Here is a 19,829-nt window from a genome sequence, read left to right as displayed (position 1 = left end):
TGATTTCACTGAAACGTGGAAGGCTGTGTATAATATTAAAATTGTGATGTGAGCAGTGACCCGGATTTCCCTCAGAGTGAGAATTGAACAGGAAACCAAGTGTTGTGATACATCACCATCTTTATTTCACAGTGAGAAAAAAATTCCCAGCAGTTAGAAAAACACAGACACAGGGCAATTCCAGCACCGACCAACCTCAAACAACCAGGCTCTGTAATCCCTCCCACTGTCAATGAGCTCTGACCACATCAATGTGAAACATTCTGACCCAACATGACTGAGATAAAACGGAAATATAATCCATCACCAGGAACATCCCTGTTTCAGGCTGTGCACAATTCATTAATTTCAAACAAGATTAAAGAACATTTAATCCCTGCTTCCCAGTGAAGGACTCAGCTTCCCACCTATAATAGAATTTAACCCTCGGTACGTGCTGTAAGAAGACTTTAAACTGATGTCACCAATGCCCCACAGAGGTGGTTGGTCAGAAATGAATCTGAAACACTGACCAATAACTTAGATTTGAACAGAAATCCTCACTATAAAGGATATTAAAAGGAACATGATCATCTAGGACTGCTCTGTCAGGGACAGTCAGAGTGACCAGAGCTGGAACCTAATGTCTGGTTAATGTGTGGTTTGAAAGTTCATGTACGCATTCAGCAAACTATGAGGAAAACAAAGAGCATGTTGGTCTTCACTACAATGGGAGTGAAGAGTACGAATCTGTCACTTCAGTGATAAATGTGGGATCACAATCTTTTGGTCTCTTTACATAAGGAAGGATGTACTTACCCTGTAGGGGAATGCAATGACTGTTCATGAGGCAGATAATAAACTACAAACATCCAGGTCCCCGAGCTTCTTCCCTCTCTTAAGAATCATATCCCTTACTTTATTTATAATTGCTATAACAGATTATTGGCTAAAAGAGAGGCAAGGATGGCAGCTAAACATCCCTGGACACAGAGTTTTCAGGCAGGACAGAGAAGGGGATATAAAAAGGTGAGTGTGCCAGGAGCCTTACCAGGAGCACACTTGCAAAAACGAGGTCTTTCTGAGAGAGAAAGGTTGGAGTTCATCATAGCAAATAGGCAGGAGCATTATCAGTTGATGGTTCATTGTCATAGTCTAAGGGATTTTCCATAAGTAATGTAGAGACAGGTTGAAGATTTCCCATAAAACATCCAGGTTGTGTGTATTAGATCAGTATAAAATCCTGTGTTCAGGTTAATGGCAACTGCCTGTACAGAAAGTGAAAGAAAAAGGCTCTTTTAAGAAGTTCTTAGAACAGAGTATTAAGCTGTAGCTGCAGATGTGAAGAGGGATGGAGAGAGAGAGCGCGAGAAAGAGAGAGCGAGAGAGACAATCTGCGAGTAGCTGTGGTGACAGGGGTTGAGGTAGACTGGGAAATTAAAGTTGAAGTGTTCAAGCTGCAAGAGGGTTTTGTGTGTCTGTTTGAGCTAAATTGACTTAAGCGAAAACATCAAAGTACTTTATGAGTCAACAGATCAGGTTCAAAGAATGTCAGATGTTTGGGTGTTGATGGAAAGACAGACCCACATGTCCTGAACCTGTGTACTGTGGTATGCCTCAATGAGTGAAATGTTTAGTGCTAACCTTAACCCTTATTGTATAATCATTCTCTTTGGTTTGCATTTAATGTTGTCCTTCTTACCAGCATGATCATTGCATAACACAAACTTTTTTTCTCTGGAATTTGAGTCTAAATCCCAACAATTGAGTAAATCCTTTCATATATAAGGAGACTATAATAATGCATGCTAATCCAGGTTAAAGCCAAGATGTACCTTGCACATGAATAAAACAGTTTAAGACAGAGTTAAGCATGATTGAGTGTTATATGTTATATTGACTGTTATATATAAAACAGTAAAGGGAACAAAACCTTCCAGAAAAAGGAAATCATTTGGAAGCTTTAAGAAAAGCCATATCCATTAGCCCACATCTGCTAAAGAAATTAAGAGAAAATATTCCTGCTTCAAAGGGTTGGTTGTCTTCTTCCAAATCCTTCACGAATTCAAGCACATGTTCTTCATATTGTTTCTCTTCCAGTTTCCTATCAATTGCCCTGCAATATGAATATAGACATTTCATTCTCATTCCTCGTGACAAACCCTGCCTGGATCTGAGTAGATTAACAGTACAATATGAACAGGTGACAGCCATTCAGGTCATTGAGAACCCTCCACCATTCAGTGCAATCCCAGCTACAGGAATGTCATCAATAACCTCGCAGAATGGGCAGACATGTGGCAGATGGAAATTAGGACAGGGAACTGTGAGGTGAGGCACTCTGGGAAAAGGGATGTTGGGAATCTTTATCGATGATGGAAATGTACCAGGAACAGGGAGATCTGAGGGATATTGACCATTGAAAGATGCAGCACATATTAAGGAAGCATGGGGGACTTTGAGCTTCATTACTGGGGGTAGTGAGTACAAATGGGGGGAGATCATGCTGAAGCTTTGTAAACTGCTGGTTAGGTCACAGCTTAAGCATTGTGTGAAGTGATAATCACTCACACTTTAGGAACGATACTTGCACCTTGTGAGGATGCAGAGGGATTTTACCAATAGGTTTAGGGTGGAGAAGCTGGGAAAATTGTCCTTGGACAGTTGCTTGGAGCTGTACCAGACAGTGACATGAGTTAGGTAAGGGAGACAAAGAAAAGCTGTTCTCGCTGACTCATGGGACAAGAATGAGAGGGAACCGTTTCTGAAGGTGATGTCAGGAGGATGTTTTAAAATCTTTATTCATGGGCTATATGAGTATTTATTGCCCATCTCGACCTGCCCTTGAGAAGGTGGCATTTAGCTGCCTCCCAGACTACTTCTGTCTATTTGGTGTAGGTACATACACAATCTCGCTAGGGAGGGTGTTCCAGGAATTTGACCCAGAGGAACAGAAAGGACGGTAATATATTTCCAATTCAGGAATTTGCAGGTGGTGGTGATCCCACGTATCTGCTGCCCTTCTCCTTCCAGGTGAAGTCGGGGGGTGGGGGTGTCATGGGTTTGGAAGGTGCTATCTTAGCAGAAAAAGCAGAAAGTGTTGGAGAAACTCAGCAGGTCGAGCAGCATCTGTGGAGAGAAAAACAGAGCTAACATTTCAAGTCCAGTGTACCATCATCGCAGATTATTTTTCCACAGATATTGTGAGACCCGTTGAGTTTCTCCAGAACTTTCCATTTCTGTTTTATATTCCCAACATCGCAGTTCTTTGTTTTACTTTGTTGTCGAAGGATTCCTCTTGAATTTCTGCAGTGCATCGTGGAGATGGTACATATCGCAGCGACCATGTGTTGGTGGAGAGAGTAGATGCTTGTGAATCTGATGCCAATCAAGTGAACTGCTTTGATGTGGATGGTGTCAAGCTGCTTGAGTGTTATTGGAGCTGCCCAATGGCAGTCAGGTGGGCAATATTCCATCACACTTTTGCCTTGGAGATGATGGACATGTTTTGAAGAGTTAATAGGTGAGTTATTTGTTGCAGGATACCTCTGACTTGTTCTTGTAGCCACAATAGTTATATGACTAGTCCAGTTGATTTTTTGGTCAATGGGAACTCCCAGGATGTAGATAGTGGAGGATTCAGGGATAGTAACACCACTGAATGTCAAGTGACAATGGTCACTTTCTCCCCTGTTGGAGACAGTCATTGCCTATCATTTGTATTGAATGTTACTTCTCATTTGTCAGCCCAAGCCTGGATACTGCCCAGGTCTTGCTGCTTTGCACAAGGGCTGCTTTAATATCTGATGAGTGACAAATGGTGCTGGACATTGTGTAATCATTACTGAATATCCCACTTCTGACCTTATAATGGAGGGAGGATTATTAATGAAACAGTTGAAGATGTTTGGGCCAAGGACATTATCCTGAGGAAGTCCTGTAGCGTTATCCTGAACCTGAGATCACTGACCGATGTGTAACCCATCCAGTTAGTACTGGTTCCACTTCCCCAGGACCAGTCCCAATGTCCCAGGAATCTGCAACCCTCCCCTTGCACCACCTTTCCAGCACGTGTTCAATTATAATTTCCTGGACTTTCTCCTCTGACTCGCACGTGGCAATAGTAGTAATCCTGACATCACAACCTTTAAGGTTATACTTTCAACTTACTCCCTAATGCCCTTTATTCTGCATTTAGGACCTAATGCCATATTTTGTCTTCTGTCACTGGGACCAATGTGGACTATGACCACTGGCTGTTCACCCTCCTCCTCCAGGATTTCCTGTAGTCATTCTGAGACATCCTTGACCCAAACACCAAGGAGGCAGCATCCGATTCTGGAATCTCATTTGTTGCCAGAGAAACATCCACCTATTCCCCTTCCAGTTGAATCCCCGATAGCTATTGCATTCTCACACTTTCCCCTCTTCTCCTTTGCTACAGGGTGAACCATGGGAAACAGATGTGGCTGTTACTGGTCCTCTCTGAGGGACCATTCCCCCCGACAGTATCCAAAGCATCTGTTTTGCAGGAAATAGCCACAGGGGGTTCCTGCACTGCCTGCCCAGCCCCTTACTCTGCCTGGTGCTCACCCATTCCCTTTCTGCCTGTGGAATCTGAGCCTGCAGTGTGACCATCTCCCTGTATGTATTATTCACTATACTCTCAGCTTCATGGATGATCTACAGTGTCTCCAGCCATTCCTCCAGTTCTGAAAGCTGAGCTTCAAGGAGCTGCAGCTGAGACCCTTCCTGCTCCAATGCTAGCCCTGGGCACTGGAAATGTGGCCAGCTTCCCACGTAGAGCAGGAAGAGCACACCATGGCTTTGAGCTCTCCTATCATGACTTATGCATTTGGATGAAACCTTTAAATGGCACCATAATGTCAATAGACAATAGACAATAGACAATAGATGCAGGAGTAGGCCATTCAGCCCTTCAAGCCTGCACCACCATTCAATATGATCATGGCTGATCATTCCCAATCAGTATCCTGTTCCAGCCTTATCTCCATAACCCTTGACTCCACTATCTTTAAGAGCTCTATCCAATTCTTTCTTAAATGAATCCAGAGACTGGGCCTCCACTGCCCTCTGCAAATAATACCAACTACTGCAGGGCTGATCTTTGACCTGTGCCCAATTCTGAGCGGCTCTGTGAACAATAAATCGCACTGATACCCATTGCCGAGACACATTTATGGAAAATGTCCTCAATGTGTTGGTGGCGAGTCACATTGGAACAATGCCATTTATGGGTAAGGGGAGGGTAGAGCTGGCGAAAAGCTGTTGAAAATAATGACAGTAAAATAGAACATCAGACAGCTCAAGGAAACATTGGATCTTCCACAAATTAAAGGTCATGACTTTCTTTTCAAGAAATATGAAGAATTTTGGAAAAGCAGGAGCCAGCTCCATGTGAATGTGAACGTGGAGGAGCAGTTGTGTTCTCAGATGATGGGCCATTATCACAGCCTCTGGATATGTCCTGCAGCGTCATCAGGACAGACACAGCAGAGGTGGCAGCACTGTTACATATACCAGGGAGTGAATTGTTCTCAGAGTCCTCAATATTAACTCCTGATCCCATGAAGTCTCATGGTATCAAGTCAAATGTAGGCAAGGAAACCTCTGGCTGATTCCCATGGACTGTCCACCCACAGCTGATGTATCCGTGCTCCTCCATGTTGAACACCACTTGGAGGAAGCACGGAGGGTAACAAGGGCACAGAATATATGCTGGGTGGTGGATTTCAGTGTCCACCACCAAAAGTGGTGAGCGATCTGGTCCACTTCTCCAGGACATTGCTGGTAAAACATGTCTGTGGCAGGTGGTGAGGGAACCAACAAGAGGGAAAGACATACTTGACCTCGTGCTCATTAATCTGCCGGCTGCAGCTGCAGACCACTGCACAGTCCATGTGAAGACAAAGACCTACCTTCACATTAAGAATACCCCCCATCTTGCTGTGTGGCACTGTCATCGAGGCTTGCTGTGTTCCACCAACCTCCTGCCTGTCTACTTTGGATTCCAGCATCTGCAGACGTTTTTTTGTCTCTAATCGTGCTAAATGGGACAGAGGTTGAATGATCTGGCAACACAAGACCAGCCGTCATGAGCACTGTGGGCCATCAACAGCAGCAGAATCATCCTCCAACAAAATCTAAGCCAATCACAGCCAAGCCTATTCCCCACTCTACCCAATGAAAACCAAAAACACGATAGGTGCTGTAAATGAGAAACAAAACAGAAATTGCTGGAAAAGCCCAGCAGGTCTGGCAGCCTCTATGGAGAGAAATCTTGAGTTAAGGTTTCGGATTAAGTGACCCTTCCTCATAGCAATGACCCAGAATGTTAACTCTGATTTTCCTCCCCAGATACTGCCAAACCTCCTGAGCTTTTCCAGCAATTTCCGCTTCTATCTTCACCCTACCAATACCATCAAGCCAGGGATCAACCCTTGTTCAATGGAGAGTGGAAGAGGGCATACGATGAACAGGACCAGGCATACCTTTAAAATGAGGTGTTGACCTGGTGAAGCTACAAATCAGCTGGTCCGGCAGTATCCAAGGAGCAGGAGCAGGAGAGTCAATGTTTCGAGCATCTGCTCTTCATCAAGACTGTGGGGCATGAAGGGCTTATGCTCAAAATGTCGACTTTCCTGCTCCCCAGATGCTGCCTGACTGGCTGTGCTTTTCCAGTACCAAACATTTCGATTCTGATCTCCAGCATCTGCAGACCTCACTTTCTCCTAGAAGCTACAAACCAGGACTACATGCGTGCCAAATACCACAAGCAGCAAGTGATAGACAGAGCTAAGGGATCCCACAGCCAATGGATCAGATGGAAGCTCTGCAGTCCTGCCATATCCAGTTGTGAATGGTGGTGGACAATTAAACAGCTCACTGGAGGGAGAGGCCCCACAAATATTCCCTCTCCTCAGGGATGGGAGAGACCAGCAGATGAATGCAAAAGGACAAGGCTTTAGCATTTGCAGCAATCTTCACCAGCAGTGCCGAGTGGATGATCCATCTCTACCTTCTCCAGTGGTCCCCAGCATCACAGATGCTCATCTGAAGCCAATTTGATTTACTCCGCATCAATATCAAGAAATGGTTGGTGGCACTGGATACCACAAAGGCTGTGGGCCCTGACAACACTCTGGCAGTGGGACTGAAGACTCGTGCTTGTGAATTTGCCACATCCCGAGCCAAGCTGTTCCAGTACAGCCACAGCACCACTGCCTTGTCTCCCTTCCCTTCCTGAGCAGCTTATTTAACGTGCAGCCTTTCACTGCCTTGAGCCAGATCTCCATCACTGCTACATCATAATTCGAAAGCACTAGCTTTTGGAGTGCTGCTCCTTCATCAGGTGGCTGACAATCTGAAAGCTAGTGCTTCCAAATTAACCTGTTGGAAAATAAGCTGGAGTTGGGTGATTTTTAATTTTGTACATCCCAGTCCAAACCAGCTCCTCCAAATCCCATCATAATTCCATATTGTAATCTGCATCTGTAACTCCCCAGCTTTAATTATTATGCACATGCATTCACTCTGTTTTGGATTTCCTTCCTTTCTTCCCCTACTCCAACTTTACCGTTTTACTGAAGAACCATACCAGACTCAGGATGAGTTTTCTCTCTTCACAGATGGTGGCAGAGTTGCTGAGTTTCTCTGTTCCTCCCCCTTCAACCTGCCTCCAGCTGATCTTCCAGATGGGACTTGAACTGGTCCGAAGGTAGGGGCACTACCATAGAACAATACAGCACAGAACAGGCCCTTTGGCCCACGATGTTGTGCCGAACTTCTATCCTAGATTAAGCACCCATCCATGTACCTATCCAAATGCCGCTTAAAGGTCGCCAATGAATCTGACTCTACCACTCCCTCGGGCAGCGCATTCCATGCCCCCACCACTCTCTGGGTAAAGAACCCACCCCTGACATCTCCCCTATACCTTCCACCCTTCACCTTAAATTTATGTCCCCTTGTAACACTCTGTTGTACCTGGGGAAAAAGTTTCTGACTGTCTACTCTATCTATTCCTCTGATCATCTTATAAACCTCGATCAAGTCACCCCTCATCCTTCGCCATTCCAACGAGAAAAGGCCGAGAACTCTCAACCTATCCTCGTACGACCTACTCTCCATTCCAGGCAACATCCTGGTAAATCTTCTCTGCACCCTCTCCAAAGCTTCCACATCTTTCCTAAAGTGAGGCGACCAGAACTGCACACAGTACTCCAAATGTGGCCTAACCAAAGTCCTGTACAGCTGCAACATCACCTCACGACTCTTGAATTCAATCCCTCTGCTAATGAACGATAATACTCCATAGGCCTTCTTACAAACTCTATCCACCTGAGTGGCAACCTTCAAAGATCTATGTACATAGACCCCAAGATCCCTCTGTTCCTCCACCTGACCAAGAACCCTACCATTAACCCTGTATTCCGCATTCTTATTTGTTCTTCCAAAATGGACAACCTCACACTTGGCAGGGTTGAACTCCATCTGCCACTCCTCAGCCCAGCTCTGCATCATATCTAAGTCCCTCTGCAGCCGACAACAGCCCTCCTCAGTGTCCACAACTCCACCTATCTTTGTATCATCTGCAAATTTACTGACCCACCCTTCGACTCCCTCCTCTAAGTCATTAATAAAAATTACAAACAGCAGAGGACCCAGAACTGATCCCTGCGGAACTCCACTTGTAACTGGACTCCATGCTGAATATTTACCATCTACCACCACTCTCTGCCTTCGACCGGTTAGCCAGTTTTCTATCCAATTGGCCAAATTTCCCTCTATCCCATGCCTCCTGACTTTCCGCATAAGCCTACCATGGGGAACCTTATCAAATGCCTTACTAAAATCCATGTACACTACATCCACTGCTCTACCCTCATCCACATGCTTGGTCACCTCCTCGAAGAATTCAATAAGACTTGTAAGGCAAGACCTATCCTTCACAAATCCGTGCTGGCTGTCCCTAATCAAGCAGTGTCTTTCCAGATACTCGTAAATCCTATCCCTCAGTACCCTTTCCATTACTTTGCCTACCACAGAAGGAAGACTAACTGGCCTGTAATTCCCGGGGTTATCCCTATTCCCTTTTTTGAACAGGGGCACAACATTCGCTACTCTCCAGTCCCCTGGTACCACCCCAGTTGCCAGTGAAGACGAGAAGATCATTGCCAACGGTACTGCAATTTCCTCTCTTGCTTCCCACATAATCCTAGGATATATCCCGTCAGGCCCGGGGGACTTGTCTATCCTCAAGTTGTTCAAAATGTCCAACACATCTTCCTTCCTAACAGGTATCTCTTCTAGCTTATCAGTCCGTTTCACACTCTCCTCTTCATCAATACGGTCCCTCTCGTTCGTAAATACTGAAGAGAAGTACTTGTTCAAGACCTCTCCTATCTCTTCCGACTCAATACACAGTCTCAACATAAGTACCCTCTGCTGTGTTTCTACAATACATCAACAACTAAACTCACCTGACAAAGTACCAACCATCAGATATGTTTTTGAATTTAACCGTTGGATCTGTAGGTGCTGGTGGACTCTTGACTTGAGGAGCGAGAAGCACCTCATGCTTCTGTGAAATTGTTCCATTTACCAAGTGTCCTGTAGCTCCCCAAGGTGCAGTGACAGGAACGATTGTTTCTGTAAATAAAAAATATTTTACTCGATGATCATTTGTGGTGTCACTGACAGTGAGTCAGAGGTTACAGGTGAGGGGTCAGGGTGACATTGCTGAAGTGGGGCAGACACTGATGTGACAGATTGAATAATAGCCTCACAGAGTGACACAGCACTGGGGGAGGGGACTCCTGTGCTGGCTGTTTGGTTGATGTAACCAGCTCATTACACTGACCTGCTCTTTTTACACCTACACGCAAATTTTCCTTCATCGTGGAAACGTTTATCTTTTGAATTTGTGACTGAATTTGCTTCTATCACCATTTCAGGCAGTGCTTTCCAGATCACAATGCTACAGGAAAAGTCATTCTCGTCTGACCAGACCATAGATAGGGCTACTGTCTCATGAGAGAGAACTGGTGGTGGTTTAACCTGAGGGTCACCACACCGAATGTAAAAGGAGAGTTTGAGGAAGTTTTCCTTCATGGTGACCTCAGCCTGTGCAGGACATGAACCCATGCTGTTGGCATTAGGCTGCACCTCCAGCCGGCTGCACAACAAAGTCAGCTAACCATCCCCTTGACAACTGCACATTGTTGCAACTGGATGGAGGTTTGCTCACTGAGCTAGAAGGTTTGTTTTCAGACGTTTCGTCACCATACCAGGTATTATCATCAGTGAGCCCCCAGGTGAAGCACTAGTGGCATGGCCTGCTTTCTATTTGTGTGTTTATATTTCCTTAGGTTGGTGATGTCATTTCCTACGATGATGTCATTTCCTTGTTACAACTGAAATTCACATACTCTCATCATTAACACGTCTCCCACAGTTTCTCTTCCTTTACCCTTCATGGTTTTGAATAGCTCTCTCCAATCACTTATTAACCCTTTCTGCTCTAAGGTAAGTAACCCCAACTTCTGCAGTCCCTCCACACAGAGGTCCTGCAGACCTGGTATTAATGCAGTAAATCTCTCCAGCATTCTCTCCTGGGCCTTGGCCTCCTTGCTAAAACGTAGTGCTCAGTATTAAACTCCACACTCTCTTGTAAAGGCCTAACCAGTGTTTCATGTAGGTTTAGCAGAACTTCTTTACTGATGCATTCCATTCTTCTCATTTTAAAACCAAGAATTCTAGACATCTTTTGACCACCTACTGACTTTGTCCTGCCTTTTATTGAATACGAGAAGTGATCATCAGACCTGGTTTTGTTGGGGGGAGGGGAGAAGAGAAATGGAGTTCATGACTGGAATTTCCATTTCTTTGTCTCACTGCTGAGGTGGGAGAGACAGAGAGACACCCCTGGCCTCAAAACCAGGAAAGTTAATTGAGTCAACTCCTGAATGAATTATCCACCAACCTCTCTACCAATCAGATATCGGGACAGTGATGTCCCACTCTGTTTGAACCGGCCAGTCCAAATGGATTGCTTCCACACTGCAGGGATTCTATGAACCTTGCATTAGAATTGGAGAAAGTTATAAAGGTGCTGGAACGGGAGACCCCTTCAAAACATTTTGAGAAGGTAGCTCGGACCCAAATAATTTTTTTCCCTTTAAAACGCAGGTGTGAGCTGGATATTCCAGGAGTGATGCAGATGGTTAAACCACTCGGCTTCAAGTCAAACAGATTTTATTTACACACTGCACTTGAAACACCAAACAAAACAGAATTTAGAATAACTTAATTTATTTGATAAACCAACAGATATGAAATCACAACTTAAAAAAGGAGCTGTTCCAATTCCTACAACATTGTATAAATGCACCCCTTGGCAAAAGGTAAATTCAAACAAGTGTCTTACAGGCTGGAGAGGTTTCAGAGAGAAACTTCAGGCAAGACCTCTGTTGAAGCATGGAACCTCTTTTCACTGTAGCTGCTTCTCTAAGTCCCCAGCAGTTTCTGACTGCCGGCTAAAACTAAACCAACCTAGAAACAAAACCTGAACTGGGAGAACGGCCACTCCCCTTTCATTGTACAATTGTTTTAAAACAAATCTTAAGGAGTCCTCTGGTTGTTGACTTTGGGCAGTGTCTGTTAGTCACTTCAGCATCACTGACTTTCCAACCCCTCTTGAAAAGAACCAAGGACAACATAACCTTGCAAAAGGGGCAGCATCGGGATATCGAAGTGTTAGAAATTGGACATTGGTACACACAGATTCTGGCAGCATCCGAGGAGCAGTAAAATCGACGTTTCGGGCAAAAGCCCTTCATCAGGAATAAAGGCAGACAGCCTGAAGGGTGGAGAGATAAGCTAGAGGAGGGTGGGGGTGGGGAGAAAATAGCATAGAGTACAATAGTGAGTGGGGGAGGGATGTAGGGGATAGGTCAGGGAGGAGGGTGGAGTGGATAGGTGGAAAAGAAGATAGGCAGGTAGGACAAATCATGGGGACAGTGCAGAGCTGGAAGTTTGGTACTAGGGCGAGGTGGGGGAAGGGGAAATGAGGAAACTGCTGAAGTCCACATTGATACCCTGGGATTAAAGTGTTCCGAGGCGGAAGATGAGGTGCTCTTCCTCCAAGCGTCTGGTGGTGAGGGAGCGGCGGTGAAGCAGGCCCAGGACCTCCATGTCCTCGGCAGAGTGGGAGGGGGAGTTGAAATGTTGGGCCACGGAGCGGTGTGGTTGATTGATGCGGGTGTCTCGGAGATGTTCCCTAAAGCGCTCTGCTAGGAGGCTTCCAGTCTCCCCAATGTAGAGGAGATCGCATCGGGAGTAACGGATACAATAAATGATATTGGTGGATGTGCACGTAAAACTTTGATGGATGTGGAAGGCTCCTTTAGGGCCTTGGATAGAGGTGAGGGAGGAGGTGTGGGCACAGGTTTTACAGTTCCTGCGGTGGCAGGGGAAGGTGCCAGAATGGGAGGGTGGGTTGTAGGGGGGCGTGGACCTGACCAGGTAGTCACGGAGTGTACAGTCTTTGCGGAAGGCGGAAAGGGGTGGGGAGGGAAATATATCCCTGGTGGTGGGGTCTTTATGGAGGTGGCGGAAATGTCGGTGGATGATTTGGTTGATGCGAAGGTTAGTCGGGTGGAAGGTGAGCACTAGGGGCGTTCTGTCCTTGTTACGGTTGGAGGGGTGGGGTCTGAGTGTGGAGATGCGGGATGTGGACGAGGTGCGTTGGAGGGCATCTTTAACCACGTGGGAAGGGAAATTGCGGTCTCTAAAGAAGGAGGCCATCTGGTGTGTTCTGTGGTGGAACTGATCCTCCTGGAAGCAGTTACGGCGGAGGCGGAGGAATTGGGAATACGGGATGGCATTTTTGCAAGAGGTAGGGTGGGAAGAGGTGTAATCCAGGTAGCTGTGGGAGTCGGTGGGTTTGTTAATAATGTCAGTGTCAAGTCGGTCGTCACTAATGGAGATGGAGAGGTCCAGGAAGGGGAGGGAGGTGTCAGAGATGGTCCAGGTAAATTTAAGGTCAGGATGGAATGTGTTGGTGAAGTTGATGAATTGCTCAACCTCCTCGCGGGAGCATGAGGTGGCGCCAATGCAGTCATCAATGTAGCGGAGGAAGAGGTGGGGAGTGGTGCCGGTGTAATTTCGGAAGATCAACTGTTCTACATAGCCAACAAAGAGACAGGCATAGCTGGGGCCCATACGTGTGCCCATGGCTACCCCTTTGGTCTGGAGGAAGTGGAAGGATTCGAAGGAGAAATTGTTAAGGGTGAGGACCAGTTCGGCCAAACGAATGAGAGTGTCGGTGGAAGGGTACTGTTGGGGATGTCGGGAGTGGTGAAAATGGAGGGCTTGGAGGCCCTAGTCATGGAGGATGGAGGTGTAGAGGGATTGGATATCCATGGTGAAGATGAGGCATTGGGGGCCAGGGAAACGGAAGTCTTGGAGGGCGTGGGTGGTGTCTCGAATGTATGTGGGGAGTTTCTGGACTAGGGGGGATAGGACGGTTCCAAGGTAGGTAGAGATGAGTTCAGTGGGACAGGAGCATGCTGAGACAATGGGTTGGCCAGGGTGGTCAGGCTTGTGGATCTTGGGAAGGAGGTGGAACCGGGCAGTGCGGGGTTCCTGGGCTATGAGGTTGGTGCACACAGGATGAGTTGGGGTAAGATGGGGGTGTCAGGTTTGTATAAATTTGATTGTTATGCAACTAACTCTGTTTGTTTGAGTCTCTGTGTCGTCCTGAATGTGATAGTGCCAGCATGAAGCCTAACTCCATGTCTATACACGATGGACCATGGATTGATGTCTGTGAGAGCCGTTGCAGCACGTGAGATCAAGATGAACAAGGTATTTGTAAGATGGTGGTTTCAGCTGACAATATTTCCCCACATCTTCAAACATCCTGATTCTTTTTTTCTTGGCCCTTCTGGTGGGAATGAGTTGGTCAGTGATGCCTGACATACCGAGCTGTACAACACAAAGGGAGCCAGGGATTAGGGAGATCTTCCCCCCCACTCTCCACACCCCTGTACTGACTAATAGATCCACAGGACTGATTGATCCACTGTCCAGACTACAGAGGTACTGAGCTTAAAATGTGTTGCTGGAAAAGTGCAGCAGGTCAGGCAGCATCCAAGGAGCAGGAGAATTGACGTTTCGGGCATGAGCCCTTCTTCAGGTCAGTACAGAGGTACTGACCCTCCCGACTGAGAACTCCCTGAGCAGGTGCCTCACTGTGGTCAATCCCCTGGACTGGTGTCCTTGGCTGTGCCTGATTTACTGTATCAGGACCCCTGAATGATGAGTGTCACTATGGCCTGCACTAAGGACTACTCCACTAAGACATGGCAAGTTGGTAGCTGCCATCGCAGTGAGTGTTTGCCACAGAAGGTGCTGGCATTAGTAAGTAGTGTGGGTGTGAGGCTGACGTAGCACTCGGTCATCTAGAAAGATGTGTGTCCCCTTCTGACTGAGAGCTGCTAAGTAGCAAGGCAAACTGCCTGTTTGTGTGACTGCACAACCTGGCACAGCCAGGAAAAGCACAAGCATGTGGGTAGGTGCTAATTGAGTGAGTGCGAAGAGAAAGTGATAAACCTGAGAGGCAGCCTGGTCCAATCTGTAAGGTGGGTGGCCATCCCACCCAAAGTATCCTCTCAATGTTATTTGCTGAGTCATCCTATGATGCAGTTCTGTGCTTTCTGAGCATCCTGCAGATTGAACAGAGGCCAAGATGGTCAGGAGAGGTTGGCATTTGATATTTGCCAATGTTTGTGGATACAGAATGCATGTGCCTGGTTCCCTTGGGTCTTGCTGTAAGATGCTGTTTGGTGATGAGTACCATGGAGGCTGAAGTCATCAGGAATCCGCCCTGACTTTCACGCTGAGAATTCTCAGCATCTAGTTTGTTCAGTGCTTTTAGCAAAGGAAGAAGTTGTGTATTAATGAGGTGAATTGCAGCATTAATAAGGCATTTAACAACCTAGAATCCCCTTTAATTAGCAACTTGCTGCTGCCTAACAACTCAGCAAAAGCACAAAAGATCCAGCGAGTTGCTTGCTCGAGTTGTGTTTGGCTTCGTGGGACTTCTCACCCGATAGCCCACATCAGTCAGACCCTGGGAACAGTCAGCTCACTGTGTTTGAAACACACCTGCCACTCCCCAGATTGTAGGACAATAGAGCTGCATTTATCAAAACAGGATTCAAACTGACAGTGTGATCACATTGGCAAATTCATTGGTCATTGGGTCAGTCTGTGCAGAAGGTTTCAAACAAGATAAGTTACAGAGTAAACGATTCTTTTCACATCCTGTAATAATATAAAGGAATATGTCATGTACCTTCAGCATTGTTAAAAGCTGCATAATTGAGAAGAATTTTCAAACCAAACTCCACTGCACAAACCAGATCCATTCCATCAACCTTTGTTTCAATCCATTGGATGGCTGAGTATTGCATCTCTTTATAATTCTAAAACAAGAAGAGGAATTGTGTTATCACACGAGAAAACTAAACCTACACCAAAAACAAGTTGAGAGAACTGTCCTAAAGTGAAAGGACTACTTTAGCTTTTTGTACAGCGAATTAAAATGGGGAGAAGGTACTGTTTGAGACCAAGGAAGCTATGTAGGAAGATAGGTGCAGTTGAAGAAACAAGTTACTGGAAATGAGTTCAATATTGTGCATTGCTTTATTTGAACAGTGAGGCTGAATTCTGGAAAATTATTAGTATTGCCTAGATTTCTTTAGAGCAATTCTTCCCAGTGGCAATCTTTTGAAAGACATTTTAATCAACATCAATTGTTATGGACTTAGGAGGGTTCAACATAGTAACAAGCATTTGATTGGTTCCTGAGCAGGTGGTCACAGCCCAAAACACCAAAGGTTAAAGAGATATCTACCTTTGTAACATCAAATTGGTTATACCAATGTTAAGTCATGCCATTTGGGTTTAAACATGTCCCAGCCACTTTCTAAACACTGATGAATCAAGTCACAGTTGAAGTACCTAATTGTGAAGGTTATTTAGAGAATACAGTAACACATGGGAGGAATTTATAAGGCAATTAGAGGGTGTGTTCAAGCGATTGCAGTTTGTTGACTTTATAATATGTCTGGCCAAAAGGGAATTCATAAAAGCAAGATTGATTTACCTAGGGCATATCAAGGACAATATGGCAGTGAACAGGAATACTGAATGCTGTGACTGGATTCCTGTTCCTTAACCTAAGTAGAAAACTCTAAGCTGTTTAGTCATGCATTTTATCAGAAATTTGTGTTGAACTTGCGCACAGTAGCTGTTCCTTGAACAGATTTGTTATAAAAACAGGTCAATGTGTCAGCAAAATGACAAGCAGCCTTTGAGAAAAATTGGAAGTAAAATAAAATCCAAACATTTCTCCTGGACATTCATTTGCATTGTCATTGCCGAATCCACCAATATTCTGGGTTTTACCATTGATCTGGCTGAGCCAAGTCAATGGTCTGGTTCCAAGTGAGGTTCAGAGACTCTGAATTCTGCAGTGAATACCTGACCTCCTTTCTTCCCCATACTTGTCTACCATCTGCAAGCCACAGTGCAAGAGTGTGAGTGAAGACTTTAACTTGCCTCCTCCAACAACATTCAAGAAGTTTGACACCATCTTGGAAAACACAACCCATTTGATTCTTGTGCCTGTTCACCAATGTCACCATCCACTCTCTATTCTCTGTCAATGCATCATGGCAATAGGGTGTACAGTGTTACCAGTGCAGTGAAGAATTACTGCAGTGAATGTTCACTGCATTATCTTCAAGACAAGTACATTCTTTGCTCAAAAAAGAGCAAAACTGCATACAGTACTTGAGACGCAGTCTCACCAAAGCTCCCTGTACAAATGCAGCAAGGCCTTCTCATTCTTGTTCTTCAACTCTTTCAATAAAGGCTGTTTCAAATTCCATGTTTGAAAATGTATTTTTCAGAGGATGTGGGTTTAATTGGCAAACCCTTCAGTTGTTGCCTATCCCTAATTCTTTGATCTGAGTCACTTGCCTGGTCAGTTTGGAGAGGATTTGAGGGTCATGCACATTTGTGTGGATTAAGTCACATGTAGATCAGTCCAGATAAAGATAGTAGATTTCTTGTTCTATAGGACATTGTGGCTGACAATAATTGATAACAGTTCCGTGGTCACCATTATAGAGAGTAGATTTTCCAATCCAATTCCAGTGACCATTATGGGATTTGAACCCATTTCCCAAAGCAGTTACATCAAAGCAAAATACGGTAGATGCTGGAAATCAAAAATAAAAAGCAAAAGTGGCAGACAAATTCAACAGGTCTGGCAGCACATGTGGAAAGTGAGTAAATGTTTCGAGTTTCATCGAAATAAAGTCATGTCGGCTTGAAATAATTAAGTTTGCTTCTCTCTCCGCAGATGCTGCCAGACCTGCTGAGTTTCTGTGTTTTCCATGTTTATTTCTCCAAAGCATTATACTCCATCTGCCCATGTGTTGCCCATTCACTTAACCTACCTAGAATTCTTGCCAGATTCTCATTGTCCTCTTAGCAACTTACATTTCCACCTGGCTTCGTGTCATCAACAAATACATGACACTCAGTTCTCTCATATAGATTGTAAGTAGCTGAGGTCCTGGCACTGATCCATGTAACACTCCTCCAGATTACAGCCTGCCAACTTTACATATCCCGTTTCACTTTACTCTTTGCCTTTTCCCTCTTTGAATCCGAGCTGCCCGGATTCCCTGAAACATCTTGTTCTTGGGTCTACCCATGTCATTTGCTCCTACATGGATCAATCAGATCCTGCTCCTCCTGCATTCCCTTCTCCAGCCTTTAGCCAGACCCAGGGGCAGGCAGTGCAACCTGCAGACTGCTCAATGGTGACCGTACAGAATGTTATCTCCCTGACTATACCAACCCCGAACACAACAGGGTGTTCTTCTCACCCAGCAATTGTATGGCCTGATCCTCCACACTCTGGTGGCTGTGGTCTGTTTACCCTTTACCTTATTGTCCTTCTTCTTGGTGACTCATGTCACACTAACCTGCCTGGAGTTCCCTGTTTCCTCTCTCCCTCCAGTCTTGAACACCAATGATTCAGTGGTCACTTACTAATCTGCTGATGCTGTGAGAGAATCTGGGCAGTACAGAAGATCACAAACCATTGGATCCAGTCGTCCTACAGTCAACTTCTTTAAGAATCCTAGGATGCAGGTTACAAATGCTGGGAATTTATCAGGTGTTTAATCCTGGAGATTTTCTCATATTTACTTTCTTCTTTACCGAGTAATTCCACAACCTCTTCAGATATTTGGCATTCCACTATTCATGTTTTTAATAAAATACTATTGTGTGAAGACATATTCAATGTGTGTGCTTTATATCCCTCCCACTTCCCTCTTCCCTGTCATTTTCTTACCTTTGCTTCTCAGAGTTTAACAACTATTTTTGCTTCTGTCCTTTCTGCTTGCGCAAGCTCTTGTAATATGTAAATTCCTGTCTGGTACGCTGCCACAGTCTATTATTCCCTCTCTTATCAACATTTTGTCATCACTTATACTGGACTACAACTCGCCAAATATGCACATTTACTGGAATTGTCAGAAGAGTCCTGTCTTAAATCTGGTATTACCCTGAATTAATCCCCCTCTCTGTGAGCAGACTGACACCTCCCTTCACCTGCTGCTGGAGATGGAAGCCCTGATATTCTTCTTACTGCACAAGCTGGCAGTGGGAGCCAGGCAGGGGATGGCAGCTCATGTAGAAAGTGTTAATGAGGCCCGAGGAGTAATTTCAGTCCAATCTCATGGTTCAGGGTTGGGATGTGTGCTGTCGGTGCACTGTGGGTTAGGGACTAAAAACAACATCAAATAATTTCCACTAGTACAAATAAAACAGAACAGAGGAATCTCTCAGCTATACTGACCTTGTCCTGGATGACTTGTTCTGGCTCTGGACAGTCAACATGAGTACAGAGGTCAATCACCTCCTGCTCGGGATCCTGTGTAGCAATTTAATGTCCAAAGAGGACAGACACAGTTAAGAAGACTCTCAGCATCTTGGTGTTCTCTCAGATCACTGGTGAATGCACTGACTGACTCTCAGCACCTTCAGGTGCATCTGCAGTTTGAACACTGAGCGACAATCTTTAGAAACTGTTCGATGAAGGTAATTTTGAATACAGCTTAGTTGTATCATGTGTTGAGTAAATGCTCCAACTCATTGACTATGCAAAATATTCTTTGTTCTAACTTTGGAATGGATTCACAAACCATTAACCCTCTGTCAGTTGGTTCACAGGAACTCTGAAACCTGGGAAAACGGGTTTTGTAATTGCTGTTACTCGTCATTGTTGTGCTGATACTTATTCTCCCCTGGTTACTGTTTCCGGTGGTGGTGTACCTATGGTCTTAATTCATCTATTTCTAACTATTGAAGAGGACCAACAGCTCTGGGTAAAAGGCAGGAGAATGAGGTTGAGAAACATCAGCCATGATCGAATGGCGGAGCAGACACAATGGGCTGAGTGGCCTAATTCTGCTCCTATATCTAACGATGTGCCGTTTAGGAGCATTGGCCGTGGTACATTGTCATGCAGTATCCAGGGATATGTCGGCTAAATGAGTTAGCCAAGTTAAACGTGGAGTTATGGGAATAGAGTGAGGGGTTAGATCCAGGTGAGATGCCCTTCGGAGGGTTGATTCTGAATTAATGGGACAAATAGCCCCTTTCCATACAGTAGTAATGCTATGATTCTATGTCTTATTAATTACTAGATATGAATTACTTTGAAGAAGAGATGGAAT

At 45.1% G+C, this 19,829-nt stretch overlaps 2 protein-coding genes across 2 annotated transcripts in view; both read right to left on the bottom strand.

The window, feature by feature from the left end:
* The window catches only part of LOC140456994 (heme-binding protein 2-like), a 308,917-nt gene that overhangs the window by 101,110 nt on the left and 187,978 nt on the right, over nucleotides 1-19,829 (bottom strand). The window lies entirely within an intron of this gene.
* LOC140453676 (uncharacterized) lies at nucleotides 103-19,373 on the bottom strand. The gene is made up of 5 exons (XM_072548595.1): nucleotides 19,296-19,373; nucleotides 18,950-19,024; nucleotides 15,362-15,491; nucleotides 9,483-9,651; nucleotides 103-2,095 (listed from the first exon to the last, which is right to left on the bottom strand). Exons 1-5 carry the CDS (start codon nucleotides 19,371-19,373, stop codon nucleotides 1,930-1,932), a joined length of 618 nt encoding a protein of 205 aa, XP_072404696.1. The 3' UTR covers nucleotides 103-1,929.

Source organism: Chiloscyllium punctatum, chromosome 3 (assembly GCF_047496795.1).
Source record: "Chiloscyllium punctatum isolate Juve2018m chromosome 3, sChiPun1.3, whole genome shotgun sequence".
NCBI lineage: Eukaryota > Metazoa > Chordata > Chondrichthyes > Orectolobiformes > Hemiscylliidae > Chiloscyllium > Chiloscyllium punctatum.
The sequence above is the reverse complement of the archived record's forward strand: the minus strand, read 5'-3'. Positions and strand labels throughout refer to the sequence as shown.

Excerpts from the sequence above, each read along its gene's own strand:
- LOC140453676 (XM_072548595.1), bottom strand. The coding sequence starts at position 19,373 with ATGACGAGTAACAGCAATTACAAAACCCGTTTTCCCAGGTTTCAGAGT. Across the intron at positions 15,492-18,949 it reads AACAAGTCATCCAGGACAAG|AATTATAAAGAGATGCAATA; the intron begins GTCAGTATAGCT and ends TTCTTGTTTTAG. Across the intron at positions 2,096-9,482 it reads GATGGTTGGTACTTTGTCAG|GGCAATTGATAGGAAACTGG; the intron begins GTGAGTTTAGTT and ends TTCATATTGCAG.